Consider the following 15,978-nt stretch of genomic DNA (forward strand, 5'->3'; position numbering starts at 1 on the left):
TAATTGTTTATTTAGTATTTGTTAATTGTTAGATTAGTTATTTCAATTGTTAGACTAGCTAATTATTTATTTAGTTTTTGTTAAGCCAATTGTTTATTTATTAATAATTTGTTAATTATTTGATTAGTTAGTTAATTGTTTATTTATTAATTATATGCTAATAATTTGTTAATGATTTGATTAGTTAGTTAATTATTTATTTATTAATTATATGCTAATTGTTAGCTAATTGTTAATTTTTTGATTTGTTAATTATTAATCTTTATATCTTTAATTGTTCATTTATTTATTTGCTAATTAGAAATTGAAAATCCTTAGTTTAGGATTGAATCCTTTGCATAATTTCTCGATAAAAGATTACATAACTAATACTATGTATTAGAGATTAATTAAAAAAATAATGATTAATTTAAAATGCGTAAAAAATATACCACTTTAATCCTTACTTCATGTATTAATGATTAATTTAAAATGCCTAAAATAGATAGGACACCTCCATGGAGCTGGGGCCCTTCGACAACAGAGGGGTACTTTATCTAAAGCATGAGCATAGGTCCCAGTATGTATGGGATGCACCAGTGTCCTCTAGTAGAGTGGTCCGTACTCGTTCGGGGGATTCAACATGGGATATTCTAGAGGCTATTTCTCCACATCCTCGTGTCATAGATATACCACGTTGAGGCGGTATCTACCAGTGCATCGAGGTTGGTCAGCTTGTGCACGATAGGGCTCTAGTGACGGCCATGATTGAGCGCTGGCGATTGGAGACCCATACATTTCATCTTCGCACTGGCAAGGCTACCATCACCGTACAGGATGTCGAGGTGATTTATGGTCTACATATTGATGGATAGGCATTGTATAGAGTGGAGCCTCCGCACTTGTCATATCCCCGGGAGTTGACTAGGCTCACTGGTTTCGTGCCTCATCAGAGGGATATGCGTGGACGGAGTCGGTTGTTGCGGTCCTCCCTCCATGCTCACTTGCGCCTCGTACATCTGCAGCATCCGATTGGCGAGGCGACGCCTCAGGTTGATGTTGACCGACGTGCTCGCTTATATCTTCTCATCATATTCGGGGGCATCATGTTCCCGAACACGTCGGGTGCGGATATGAGCATGAGGTATCTGCTCTTTATTGAGGATCTAGACCAGCTGGGATTGTACAGCTGGGGCGCCGCTGTCCTGTCTTACATGTATAGAGGATTTGATCGAGCCTCTATGGGCGAGAGGCTTGAGGTCGCTGCATTTAGCCCTCTTCTTCAGGTAATATATTTAAGTGTGTGTAATAAAACACTAAATATATTTTTTCGAAATAACGACTGATAAATAATTTTTTTGATGACTATGACAGATATGGGTGTGGACTAGGTTGAGACCTTTTCAGCCCATAGCTACTCACGCTCCCGATGACTATGTTGCTGAGGATATGCCATACACGCGGAGATGGTCGCGAGGCTGTACTAGCGGTGTGGAGACGCACCATGTCATTCTCCGTTTAGGGATCAGTTAGACTGCATCACGGCGCCCGAGGTAAGATTTTTTATTTAACATTAGTTTGTTATTTTTGTTAGTCTTTTATTGTTAACTAGTTGAATTCCTTTTATAGGCTTTCATATGGACGCCGTATGATCAGATTTTGGGTCAGCTGCCGGCGTTTTGTAGGGCTGGTGAGCACATGTGGATGGCACGGTGTCCATTGATCCATATGGACATCGTTGAGCATCACGCGCCCGACCGCGTGTTACGGCAGTTTGGGCATGTACAGAACATACCCGCGGCTACACATTGGGAGCACACCCACTATACCAGGGACGAGCGTTCGATCGACAGTGCGGCATGGCGGGCGCGTATGCACCAGGAAGTCGATGCATGGAACGCGAGGATGACGACTCTAGCGGCGGTCGGACATGACACTCCGGTCCATGAGTACATGACGTGGTACATGCGTATCACTCGCTCCTTGATTGCCAACCCCTCGACACCTCGTCCTGATGGTCGAGGATATGCATCACTCTCAGGAGCGTATGAGGCGCTGATATGTTTTATTAGTCTTAAACTTAATCCATCGTCTTATTATGTACTCCCTCCGTTTCAATTTATGTGAACCCATTTGACTGGGCACGACATTTAAGAAAGAGTGAAGACATTTGAAACTTGTGGTTCAAAATAAGTCTTGAATATTTGTGTGGCTGTAAATCATTTCATAAAGTGAATATGTTTCCAAATTAGGAAAGGGGTCATTCATTTTGGCACGGACTAAAAAGGAAATAGGTTCACATAAATTGAAACAGAGGGAGTATTACTTTATGAATTTATTCAATTCTTAAAATTTGCAAATATATGCAGCTACGAATGACTCTGATGATACCCCATGAGAGCATTCCCCGTACGGAGTCCACCGACCCCGGGATAGCGGCATATACAGCACGGATAGTTCAGCTTACCGACACTGGTATGACACGGGCACAGGAGTGGCATCGTGTCGATGAGGATGTTCCAAATCCTGCTCCACAGCCTGTACTAAAGGGTGTTCCAGAAGGTGGTCGGGCTGGCAAAGGTGATCGGGCTGGCAGAGGTCTAGTAGATGAGCCTGACGATATATCCTATCAGGCTCCGTCGGCTACAGATATCCCGTCGACTTCTTCTTCCAGGCCGCCGACTTCACAGAGACCTGGATATACGCCAGAGATGTTCCCACATTATGATCCTTGGTCATTATTTCCGTAGGTGCCAGTTAGTGATCTACATATGAGAGATGGAGATGAGGACATAAACTTGGATATTATTTTCGATGACTACTTTCTTCGTCCTACAGCCAGGCCTACGGCACCATCTGCATCTCCGGCTCTGCGGGCCGCTCAGGAGCCCTCTCATACGCCATCTCAGGAGCCCGTCGACACACAGATTTGTTTTTTTACAATAAAATAATGTATTAATTAATTATTTTATTAATCTAAACTAAATTATTTACATGTATTATAGGTTAATTCTCTCGCGCCCGTGGACCCGTCTCCTCTTGTTCGCATTGACGTCGTCTCCATCTCCCGCTATAGCTCCGGTAGCGCTCAGAGACCGTTGAGGAGCCACTAAGGAGCCCTCGACCCAGCCATCTCGGGAGGCCGTCGACACATGTGTGTTTGTTTTTTTACAAAGAAATAATTTATTAAATAATTGTTTATATGTTATTTCATGTTTAGTTTATGAAACATTAAATTGTTTATATGTTATTTCAGGTTCATTCTTCTGCTCTTGTGGTCTAGTCTCCTTCGATTGAGTCATCTCCTGAGGCATCTATTGAGGCTACTCAGGTGGAGACCGCTATCGTCTCCCACAGGAAGCATATTTTCACCCTAGGCCTGAAGAAGGGAAGAAAGGATGATCATGCCATAAATCATCCTGTCATTAAGAGGAGGAGAGAGGATCCTGATGATAGTGAGGGTGGTGGGGTTAGGAGGATCGTTAGGCCTTAGGAGATTGTGTATTTGTAAATAAAATGTACATTTTATGTTAATATTATATATATTTTTGGGTATTATTTTTTTAATGATAATTAGTTATTTTAGTATTTATTGTCGATTAATAATAACTCGTGCGACATCCTATATTAAGTAAAACCCTATAACGACGATCTAAATGTATATGTATAACAAGTTTTCAAACTTACTTCGGAGCACTTTACAACCCCTAAAACGACGATCTAAATGTATATGTATACTTGATGTAATGAGTCGATATTATTGTACACTAAAAAAATATTAAGTTCTATATAAAATATTTATATTCCGGTGTTTTGAAACGTGACTAATTTTCGGTCAAAGTATGGAAAAAAGCTTAATTTTGAGTTTGATATCCAAAGAAAGGTGGGGGTACCTCGGGGGAGGGTTTCACGCTCAGATTCTGTGCGTGAAAGGACCAAAACTTTAAATGTACACTTTGGTCCTTTCACGCACAGATTCTGTGCGTGAAGCCTACTTTGGTTCCTTTTTTTTTTTAACGGGTTAGTTTGGTTCCAAAAATTTATTTTTGGGTTAGAAAAGTCTTGGGCTCCTATATCTAATGTATTTGTTAAATAAGTCATTTTGATAAAGTCCATTAATTGGAAGAAACTAATATCAAGAAGGGCAAATCTGTCAAATCATATTTTATTTATATTTATTTTAAATAGGTTTAAAGAATGGTTACAAGAAAATCAAAATAAGGGAGGTAGGCATAATATCGTAAACCCCAAGAGAGCAGGGGGATGTAGTAAAGGCTCAGGGTGTTCACCCGAACACTCTGGGCAAAAAATTACAGTGTATATTTAGGGTAAATTTTCTGTGTTCATCTACATATATTGACTTTTGAACACCCTCAACAAATACAAAAGTTGGTTCAGTTGTTTTCCGAATACACTGATTGAAAATTCTGGATTCGCCACTGCAAGGCAGGTCAGTGTGATTGAGCGAAATCTGAAGGGAGTTCTCTGAAATTATCACCTTTTTTTTTTTTTTAATATGATATCTTAATTATCGTTAGAGTTGTACCTTTAATCCAAATGATATCATATTTTGTTCTAAATTGTGATGTTGAAAACTTTTTAAAGTAATGATGAGAAGTCCTTTGGTAAATTTGTTATAAAATTTAGGTTTTCTTGTTATAGTAGTATGTACGATATAAGCTCTTAATTTTTCTTATACTTTATTTCAACATAAAAATCTAAAAGTTAATTTCCATTGTTGAAATTACTTACATGAGTAATTTATTTTTATTTCTAGACGATTAATATATTGCATGGATTTTTTTTCATTATTCAATATATTGATTACTATGGTTGATTATTAGTTTTTTTTTCCCCACTCAAAATTGAAAATAAGTTTTTATTATTTATCTTTAAGTTTTTACTTTGGCATTCTTTCATTGCTCAAACCTATTTCACTATTTACTATTTACTTGATTATTGTATTCTTTAAACTAATTTGAAGTATAATAGAGAATTTGAATTTTATGAAAACTATCGCTATATTAGTGACTGTTAATTTAATCAATATATTGGCTAAATCTTGGAATTTGTCTTATACCCCATTTCCAACTTTTTAGATATATTTGAGTTTCAATTGATATTAGTGAATTTGGCTATCTGATCACCTTTTTTTGTTTATAGGAAATATTGATTTCTCTTTTATAATATATTTGCTTACTACTGGCAGATGTTTCTATTATTTTATTCACAATATTTCATTTATATTGTCATATAACAATTAAATGCTAAATAATAATAAATTTGATTAGAATCATCATAAGAAATTATTGCTTTATCATGTAAATAGCGGATTAACCATAAATACAAGATGTAATCAGTTAAATTCATACATTTGTTTCTTCCAGTAAAAGTTTCATATTCTTCATTATTATTACTATCATTTTAATAATATGTAGGTACCCGTCGGTATAGATATATAGATGTATAATCTAATTTATTGCTTGAAATTCTTTCATTATACTCGATGTGATTAGACAATAAGTGTGATTGTTATTTTTTTAATTACTCTAGAAATAATTATTATGTAAAATGATCATTTTAAATTTTGGCATGTAATTAAGATGTATGTTCACCTCACACTTAATTTGTACTTACTTAATTATGCTAAAATTTTGAAATATTTATTTTTTGATCTTTTTAAACTTGATATGTTTTATTTAAACAAAAAAAGATAAGCTCAAATTTTACCAAATTATCTCAAAATCAACAGATACAACTAGTTACTGCATAAATAAAATTAGAAAATATTTGTTAAGTACAAATCGTTGATTTGAAACGAAATATAGATATATAGATGTATATTCTAATTTATTGCTTGAAATTCTTTCATTATACTCGATGTGATTAGACAATAAGTGTGATTGTTATTTTTTTTAATTACTCTAGAAATAATTATTATGTAAAATGATTATTTTAAATTTTAGCATGTAATTAAGATATAAGTTCACCTCACACTTAATTTGTACTTACTTAATTATGCTAAAATTTTGAAATATTTATTTTTTGATCTTTTTAAACTTGAAATGTTTTATTTAAACAAAAAAAGATAAGCTCAAATTTTACCAAATTGTCTCAAAATCAACAAATACAACTAATTACTGCATAAATAAAATTAGAAAATATTTGTTAAGTACGAATCGTTGATTTGAAACGAATTCAAATCCAAGTATGTCTTTCTTTATGTATAATCAAATTCCTTTATAATATTACATCATTAAATTCCAAGCAGATATTGAGGAAATTGTCTTCTAATATATATATATAAGCACTTACAAATTTAAATAGAAGAAAATAAACTTTTCAAATCTCTTGTGTGTTATTTTCAGAGATCTTGCGTGTAAAAATGAAGATCTTTTATAAAATGGGACATAAACTAAAAATAAACTTGTAAAGGATTACAAAACTAATTGACCCTAAAGTAAGTGATAAGCAATTTTAGTATTTTATTGACTATAAACAATGGCAGATTACAAAGTTAAATTCTTAATTAGTGTTTTTCTTCTCATTTTCTTCTTTTCTTAAACCTGCAAGTTCACATGATTCTACAATACCCAACTTTTTCATAGATAGATGGCTTACATTATGGTACATAACGTTGAAACTTTGGAAACTAAATTGGCTCCACATCATCAAGTTCTTTGGGCTATATATAAATATTCTCAGGGTGGCTCGACTGTAAGGCTAATAAAGCAATCGCTTGGGCCCAACTTTTTTGGGGCCCCATTTTTTCCTTAAAGGGGTGTGTGTGTGTGTAACTGTTGTCTCAGCCGATTTTTTTTTTTCAAAATTAACATTGATAAATTTTTATCTAAGATCAACAATGTCTCAAAATAGATTGAATGAATTAGCGATATTATCAATTGAAAAGGAATTGTTAGAAAAAATCGATTATAAAACAATAATTAATGACTTCGCATCTAAAAAGGCTAGAAAAGTAGACTTTGAATATATATGACGATGTTTCTTTAAAGAAAAAAAAAAAACAGGGCATCTCTCTGAAGTTTGGCTTTAGGCCCCCAATGTTGTTGAGACGGTTATATTCTTTGGAACCTTTTCTAACGTCACATAAAGTAATTCAAGCTATTAGAAAACACCCATCAAAGAAATCTAAACACAAGTGGCAGAAGGAAGTTTTACCATTTGAGTTCAGTTTTCGTGAAGCATTTACTATCATTTTCAAATTCGTTTCTAGAAGTATTTATTGAGAATCATTTTCTCTTTGTCCTTATCTTCACTCTCTTTTGACTTTGAAGAACTGAGTTATAGCGTCTCTTTAATTTCTTCTGCGAGCGATGGAACCAAAAGAAGACACTGATATTTATTTTTTGAGAGGGTTCAAATGAAATAATCCATAATTAATTTTTCTATGTCTGCTATGAATGAAATAAGTAATTTGATATCATTTGTATTTACAAAAATAATGAAGTAATTAGATGCAATGGCACAAGAAGAGCACTTAATCTACGTGAATGATACAACAATTATTTATGCTTGTACAAGAAAATATCTTTGTGTACGGTGAGAACTTTGTTCCCTCCGATTCAGCGAAGGTCCGTTATAATAAGTTCGTGAAATCAAACCGAGGGTGACCGAGCTAGTGAGTCCGTGAGATAGAACCCAAAGAATGCCCGAAGGGATAAACACAAATCAACGGAAAATTATCTTCACCTGATTTATCGCCGAAGATCGCGTCACCAACGAACGTATCCGACTATATCGCAGCTGTTTTTATCCACGAGAGGTTTCGTGCCTCCTAATTCAAGTAGGACTCTTGTACTATTTAAACGCATGTATCAGCCCCATTAGAGGGCATCACAATCTATACAATACATTCTAGTGGCTAATAGAAGTTCTTCTTCGTTAAAAACCTTTGCCCCAGTATTTCATCATTTTTGTTCCGTTCCTATTTTTAATTATCCGCACAACAGTCCGAGGAAGGAATTTCCCCAATCGGACCTAGGGAGCATAGTCCGAACAAGGATCTTCTCCCACCGGATTTATCATCTCGAACTCAGGCTCTTTATTTTGTTTGCTTTTTGCTTCGTTAATTCTTTACTCGCACTCGTTAACTCTCTACATTTGTTATTAAGCTTAAGTCACGTATCCTTTAAACCGCGTACAAATTCAATTGTTGCTCTTTTAGGGGTAAACAGTTTGTCGCCCACCGTGGTGCTAAGGATAATAGTGACAGACTTGTATAAACAACTTTCACTTGCTTTGTTCGTTTTTGTGATTTCAGGTTACACGATGTCGAACCCGAGCCGATCTGTTCATCTTAACGAAAATGAATCCAGCGGACACGACGCCAACCTCAACGGGGTGCCACTCAATAACGCACCCGCCATCAATTCGATCAACAATCAGCCCGTTCAAAACCCGCGTGTTGATGCGGACAGGCATGGAGCCCCCGGAGGAGAAACGGAGGAAATTAACTTACGTTTGATTTACAATTTGTTGCAGGAACATAATGTAACCATGCAACAGCAACAGGAGGCCATCGTTCGACTCCAAAGGGACCTCAGCGATGCGCTGGCACCGGATCCGGATAGAGTTTCTGACCAGGTTAGAAGGGAAGTCGAGGTCGGTGAGAGCCAGGACAGGCCGATCGACGAGCAGTCTGATGTAGTAAGAATGCTCGAAGCCTTGACTAAACGAATGGACTCCAACGAGAAAAAAGTGGATGACTACAATTCTCGGGTGGATCAAATTTCGGGAGCACCTCCAATCCTCACCGGACAAGAAACAAAATACATAGTCAGGAGACCTTTCCCTCCCAGTGCGACACCGAAGCTGATCCCAAAGAGGTTCAAAATGCCAGATATACCGAAGTACGACGGAACCACCGACCCTCAAGAGCATATCACCGCATATACGTGTGCCATTGCCGGCAATGATCTCGAGGACGATGAGATCGAATCAGTGAGTTTGAAGAAGTTCGGTGAGACCTTAACCAAAGGGGCGATGCAGTGGTACTGTTCACTACCCCAGCACTCCATCCCCTCCTTCGAGTTACTTGCGGATGCCTTCGTAAAGGCTCACGCAGGGGCACGTAAGGTGCAAGCACGGAAAGCGGATATATTCAAAATCTTTCAAAGGGACGATGAGCGGCTTAGGGAGTTCGTTACTAGATTCCAGCGGGAGAGAATGTTGTTACCCCCGGTCCCTGACGAATGGGCCACCCAAGCATTCACAAAGGGGCTCAACTCAAGGAGTTCCAACGCTTCCAATAAATTGAAGGAAAACTTGTTGGAATTCAGTGCTACGACTTGGGCTGATGTGCATAATAGGTACGAGTCGAAAATCAGGGTAGAGGATGATCAGCTTGGGCTTCCACCAGGTCCGGTAAACCGGGTGAGGGGTGATAAATCGAAGAGGACGTTTGAACCGGAGTACAATCCACCGGACAGGTACCACCCTTACCCGTCTATGAGGCCTGGTTTCAGATCCGAGAAAAGCAGGACCAACTCCGGTAATCGAGGAGACAGGCGCGTCGACCGCGGGGACAGACGGATTGATCGAGGCACGTCAAGCAGGGGTCTCCAATACAAAACCAACTTTGCGACGACCTCGCATCTAGGAGAAAATCCGAGGTTATCAGAATATAACTTCAATGTCGACCCCTCGACCCTGGTAGCAGCAATTGGAAAGATAGAAGGTGTGACACGGCCAAAGCCTCTCCGAACTGATCCCTCCCAACGGGACCCGAAGTTGATATGTGACTACCACGGTACCCACGGGCACCGGACCGACGATTGCAGAGGTTTACGGGATGAAGTGGCCCGGTTGCTCAAAAACGGACACCTAAGAGAATTTTTGAGTGAACGGGGGAAGAACAACTACAAGAACAGAGAAGCCGATAGAAAAGCTGAGAAGGAAGAACCCCAGCATGTGATCAACATGATCATTGGCGGGGTCGAGATACCACGAGGACCTATCCTGAAGAGAACAAGATTCTCTATCACGAGGGAAAAAAGGAGCAGGGACTATGTACCGGACGGATTCATTTCGTTCAATGACGAGGAAGTCGAAGGCATCACTCAGCCTCACAACGATGCCCTGGTAATCTCTGTACTTATTTATAAAACTCACGTTAAGCGTATCTTAATTGATCCAGGTAGCTCGGCAAATATCATCCGATGGAAGGTCGTCGAACAGCTCGACATGTTAGATCAAATCATACCGACAGCCAGGATCTTGAACGGGTTCAATATGGCCAGTGAAACCACCAGGGGAGAAATCACACTGCCCGCGAGTATAGCCGGGGTTGTGCAACACACCAAGTTCTATGTCATTGACGGGGAAATGAAATACAACGCCCTATTTGGGAGGCCGTGGATACACATGATGAAGGCAGTACCGTCAACATTGCACCAGATGCTGAAGTTTTCGACCCCCGATGGGATAAAGATCATACGGGGGGAACAACCCGCCGCCAAAGAAATGTTCGCAGTTGAGGAAGCCGTACCGAATGGGCCGAAGGCAGATACAGATGGCCGCGCCAATGCCTTGGGTACAAGCGAAGGGACCAAATAGCAATCACAGAACGAGGTGGCAGAGGAAGATGATGACTTCGGTGTTCCAAGATCCTTCATTTTGCCGGATGAATCCGATGCAACGAGGTCCACGGTAGAAGAACTAGAGCAAGTTGTCCTCTTCGTCCACCTCCCGGATAGAAAGGTATACCTGGGCACGGGTCTCACCCCGGAGCTCAGGAATGATTTGATTGAATTTCTTAAAGCTAACTCAGATTGTTTTGCATGGTCCCATTTAGACATGACAGGAATCCCACCGGAGGTAACGACTCATCGTTTGAGCTTGGATCCGAGCTTCCGCCCGGTCAAACAGAAACGAAGGCCAATGTCGGAAGCTAAGCATGCGTTTGTTAAAGACGAGGTAACAAAATTGTTAAAAATAGGATCCATTCGGGAGGTAAAATACCCGGACTGGTTAGCCAACGTTGTCGTCGTACCGAAGAAAGGTAACAAATTCAGAATGTGCATAGACTTTAAAGATCTAAACAAAGCGTGTCCGAAGGATTCCTTTCCTTTGCCTCACATAGATCGTATGATCGATGCGACGGCCGGACACGCCCTCCTAAGTTTTCTTGACGCATACTCCGGGTACAATCAGATTCGAATGAACCCGGAGGATCAAGAGAAAACCTCTTTTATAACTCGATACGGAACTTATTGCTACAACGTAATGCCCTTCGGATTAAAAAATGCCGGAGCAACCTATCAACGCCTAGTTAACAAAATGTTCGAAGAACAGATAGGGAAAACAATGGAAGTTTATATTGATGACATGCTAGTTAAGTCCCTGGAAACAGAGGACCATTTGAAGCATTTACAGGAAACCTTCGATGTCTTGCGCAAGTACAACATGAAGCTGAATCCGGAGAAGTGTGCCTTCGGAGTAGGATCGGGAAAGTTTCTAGGGTTCATGGTGTCAAACCGAGAAATAGAAATCAACCCGGATAAGATACAAGCTATCGAGAACATCAAGGTAGTTGAAAACGTGAAGGGTGTGCAAAGATTGACCGGAAGGATCGCGGCCTTAAGCAGATTCATCTCCAGGTCCTCTGACAGAAGTCATCATTTTTTCTCCTTGCTCAAGAAAAAGAGTGACTTCATTTGGACATCCGAATGTCAACAAGCCTTGGATGAGTTGAAACGTTACCTATCGAGCCCGCCCTTGTTACATACACCGAAGGCCGACGAACAATTGTACCTATACTTGGCCGTGTCCGAGATAGCAGTAAGCGGAGTACTTGTCCGAGAGGAGAAAGGTACACAATTTCCAGTTTATTATGTTAGTAGGACTTTAGGGGACGCCGAAAAGCGCTATCCCCACCTTGAAAAACTTGCATTAGCATTGTTGAGTGCATCTAGAAAGTTAAAACCATACTTCCAATGTCACCCCATATGTGTAATAACAACTTACCCGTTAAGAAATATAATGCATAAACCGGAGTTATCCGGTAGGTTAGCAAAATGGGCGGTAGAAATCAGTGGGTATGACATCGAGTATAAACCCCGAACAGCCATAAAGTCTCAGATCTTAGCAGACTTCGTGGCGGATTTCACGCCTGCACTGATACCCGAGGTTGAAAGGGAGCTAGCACTAACCTCGGGTAAACCAGTCGGAGTATGGACCCTACATACGGACGGTGCATCCAACATAAAAGGGTCCGGGCTCGGTATTGTACTGAGAAGCCCAACCGAAGAAGTAATACGTCAATCTATAAAAACATCCTCGAAATTGACTAACAATGAAGCCGAGTATGAGGCTTTGATTGCAGGTTTAGAGTTGGCCCGAGGATTGGGAGCCGAGGTCGTTGAGGCGATGTGCGATTCCCTCCTGGTCGTAAACCAAATCAATGGGACTTTCGAGGTTAAGGATGATAGAATGCAAAAATATTTGGAGAAAGTTCAAGTAGTCTTGCATCGGTTCAAAGAGTGGACGATCCAGCACACTCCGAGGGAACAGAACACAGAGGCCGACGCCCTAGCAAATCTGGGCTCCTCGGTTGAAGCCGAAGGGCTTAGCTCGGGTGCAGTTGTTCAACTAATGAGTTCAGTTATTGAAAGCAACCAGGTCGAAGTTAACGCTACGAGTTTAACTTGGGATTGGCGAAATAAGTACATGAATTATCTAGCAGATGGAAAGCTGCCCTCGGATCCAAAGGAATCACGTGCATTACGGACTAAAGCAGCAAGGTACTGCATAGTCGATGGCAAGCTGTATCGACGCTCCTTCTATGGCCCCCTCGCTAGATGCCTAGGTCCCGGTGAAGCCGACTATGCGATGCGAGAGGTACATGAGGGAACATGCGGCAATCATTCTGGAGCCGAACTGCTAGTCCGCAAACTCATCCGGGCAGGATACTATTGGGATCACATGGAAACGGATGCGAAAAACTTCGTCCGCAAGTGTGACCAGTGTCAGAGGCACGCCCCGATGATACATCAACCGGGTGAATTGCTTCATCCAATACTTTCCCCATGGCCCTTCATGAAGTGGGGAATGGATATAGTTGGACCTCTACCATCGGCACCAGGTAAAGCTCATTTTATATTATTTATGACTGACTATTTTTCTAAGTGGGTTGAAGCTCAGGCATTTCAAAAAATTCGAGAGAAAGAGGTCATCAATTTCATATGGGACCACATCGTCTGCCGTTTCGGCATTCCAGCCGAAATCACTTGTGACAATGGCCGTCAATTCGTAGGGGCCAAGGTAAACGATTTCCTCGAGGGATTGAAGATAAAGAAAATAGTGTCGACTCCGTATCACCCAAGTGCAAACGGACAGGCGGAATCCACGAACAAAACTATCATTCAGAGCCTGAGAAAGCGCCTCGATGAGTCCAAGGGTAGATGGAGGGAACTCCTCCCCGAAATACTATGGGCGTACAGAACGACCCCGAAGTCAAGTACCGGCGAAACACCATTTTCTCTTGTGTACGGCACAGAGGCTCTAATCCCGGTGGAGGTAGGCGAGCCCAGCTTCAGATTCCAATATGCCACGAGGGAAGCAAATGATGAAGCGATGGCTATAAAGTTGGATTTGACGGAAGAATTGCGCGAGGCCACTTTAGTCCGTTTGGCAGCCCAAAAACAACGAATGGGCAGATATTATAACCAAAGGACCAACCTCCGACACTTCCAAATCGGGGATTTAGTCCTCAGAAAGGTGACATTACATACGAAGAACCCCAACGAGGGGAAACTCGGGCCGAATTGGGAAGGACCGTACAAGGTCACCCGGATAACGGGAAAAGGGTCTTACCAGCTAGAGACGATGGACGGACAACAGATACCGAACAATTGGAACGTGGCACACCTAAAGAGATACTATTGCTAAGGTACGAATTTCACTTTTCCATCATTCAAGTTTCTTAAAACTAACCCATGCAGGTTGTGGAACGACGAACCAATATTAACGGAAAACACGTGTTGCACTCTTTTTCCCTTAGTCCGATTTTGTCCCAATTCGGGTTTTCCGGCGAGGTTTTTAACGAGGCAACGACGTACAACGTGTTACTTGAAATATTGAAGGCTAATTTCGAGCCGAGACCGGGGACTCCCCGGTGACAACGATAGTGTTCTCTCTTCTTCATACTTCGAAGGTCAAACACTGGGAGGCTAGAGTATGACCCCATGAAATGTGGAACCAAGGAAACAAATAGGTTATTTGTAAGGGCCAAACGACCGAATGAGTCGTGCCTAGATAGGTTATATGTAAGGGCCAAACGACCGAATGAATTGTGCCCGGATAGATCATTTGTAGATAGCCAAATGACCTAATGAGTCATGTCCGGGTGGATCACAACAAATGCCCCCGGATTATGTAACTACTATGATTGCGAAATAAAGAGAACACTTCGGTTAATATTTTTTAACTTAAATACATCCTGTTGCTTCCGTATACTCACCTAAAAAGGCCCGAACCAAATCGGCCTAGGGGAATACGGACTCGAAATGAAAAAATATACTCATCACATCGATATGAAAAGTTGCGAATGAAATTGCAACAAAATCACATATATATATATATATATATATATATATGGCCAAAATACGTCGAGTCAGTTTTTACATTGGCCCACGATTTGCCGAATCTTTACAAAATTCTATCGGCTTGAAACATGCCGAGTCCCAAAAAAAAATAAAATAATGCAGCACATTTTTACTCCTCTCCCGAGGAAGCAAGTTCTTCTGAGTTCGAAGGGTCTTCTCCGGAGCTTTCGTCGTTAAGGGCCTTGGTCATTTTTGCTTCCATTTCTTCGGCTCGAGTGATCTTATCCCCGATGCCCTCAAGGCCTTGTTCTTGAATTTCACGGAGGGTATGAACTCGGGTCAACCATTTCATGTGCTCAGCCTTGAGAATGGAACGGTTAGTAGCAGCTTCGACATCGGCAGGGGATTGCTCCTGAATACGACGACGAGCAACCAAGGATTGTTCCATTTGAATGAGAGATCCTTCACAGCCTTAGCCTAATCATCTGCTGCCTTTTGAGCCGTTCTAAGAGCCTCACCTCGTGCATTATGTTCGGCCTTTAACTTGCCAAATTCGGCCTTAAGCGCATCAAGTTCTTGCCTCACCTCTGAAATGACGGCTACTCGCTCCTCAAAGGCTTCGGAAGAGACCTCGGCCTCCATGGCCAGACGATCCTTGTCCACCCGAAGGATGACATATTTTCACCCAAGGACACGAGTTCATTACCCACTCAGAGGTTCTCCTCCCTGGCAATAGCAAGTTCGGTTATTGCCACCTCGAGCTCGGCTTTTGAAACGTCCAGGTCGGCCTTAATGGCATCGACCTCCGCCTTAAGAATGGAAACATTTTGGGTCTCCGAAAGCTTTCTCTCGGCATCATGAAGTAGGGACTCGAACTTCTGGGTTTCTCGGCTCTGAGCATCCAACTGGCCCCGAGCATCCTCAAGCCGACTCCGCGGCCTCGGTACACTTCCCTCGAACCCCGAGAAAACCCCTCGTGAGCTAACACCACGGCCTGCATTCGACGACATTAGTTAAAAATGAGAGCAAAAAAAAACGTGGGGCATTGATAAATGACCCGATTGCTGGCATGCATACTTTCGTTTAAAAGACATAGCCACGATACCTCGTCCATCTTCTCATGATCCTTTTGGGACACCAAAGGACAAAGGTAGCTAGACACGCCAACCAGACGGGATAAAAAGTGAGTGTCTTCAGGCACATTGACAACGGTAGACCTAGTCCTCCTCGGGTCGACGCTCGGAGCTGGGAACGTGCCTACAAGATGGGGTCGAGAACCCGATTCAGTAACATTCATAGGCCGTCGCCTGCCTTGGGGAATTGGCAGGTTAAAACCCGAAGGGTCTGCCCTAACGGCTTCAATCGGGGAAGCCTCACCCAACATCCGTTCAAGATCCTCCCTGTGTGGGGAAGAGGTCCCAGGCAAATCAGCAAT

The 15,978-nt window shown here is 41.3% G+C and overlaps 2 protein-coding genes across 2 annotated transcripts; both read left to right on the forward strand.

Annotated features, from left to right (window-relative positions):
- Window positions 1-841: 841 nt before the first annotated feature.
- LOC132044086 (protein MAIN-LIKE 2-like) lies at window positions 842-1,512 on the forward strand. The gene is made up of 2 exons (XM_059434574.1): window positions 842-1,265; window positions 1,354-1,512. The coding sequence occupies exons 1-2, from the start codon at window positions 939-941 to the stop codon at window positions 1,510-1,512; spliced, it is 486 nt and encodes a 161-aa protein (XP_059290557.1). The 5' UTR covers window positions 842-938.
- A 6,984-nt stretch (window positions 1,513-8,496) lies between these two features.
- Window positions 8,497-10,554, forward strand: LOC132044087 (uncharacterized). Its single transcript, XM_059434575.1, has one exon. The coding sequence runs from the start codon at window positions 8,497-8,499 to the stop codon at window positions 10,552-10,554; it is 2,058 nt and encodes a 685-aa protein (XP_059290558.1).
- The last annotated feature ends 5,424 nt before the right edge of the window (window positions 10,555-15,978 follow it).

Source organism: Lycium ferocissimum, unplaced genomic scaffold, assembly GCF_029784015.1.
Source record: "Lycium ferocissimum isolate CSIRO_LF1 unplaced genomic scaffold, AGI_CSIRO_Lferr_CH_V1 ctg3490, whole genome shotgun sequence".
Taxonomy (NCBI): domain Eukaryota; kingdom Viridiplantae; phylum Streptophyta; class Magnoliopsida; order Solanales; family Solanaceae; genus Lycium; species Lycium ferocissimum.

Excerpts from the sequence above, each read along its gene's own strand:
- LOC132044086 (XM_059434574.1), top strand. The coding sequence starts at position 939 with ATGCGTGGACGGAGTCGGTTGTTGCGGTCCTCCCTCCATGCTCACTTG. Across the intron at positions 1,266-1,353 it reads CATTTAGCCCTCTTCTTCAG|ATATGGGTGTGGACTAGGTT; the intron begins GTAATATATTTA and ends TGACTATGACAG.
- LOC132044087 (XM_059434575.1), top strand. The coding sequence starts at position 8,497 with ATGCAACAGCAACAGGAGGCCATCGTTCGACTCCAAAGGGACCTCAGC.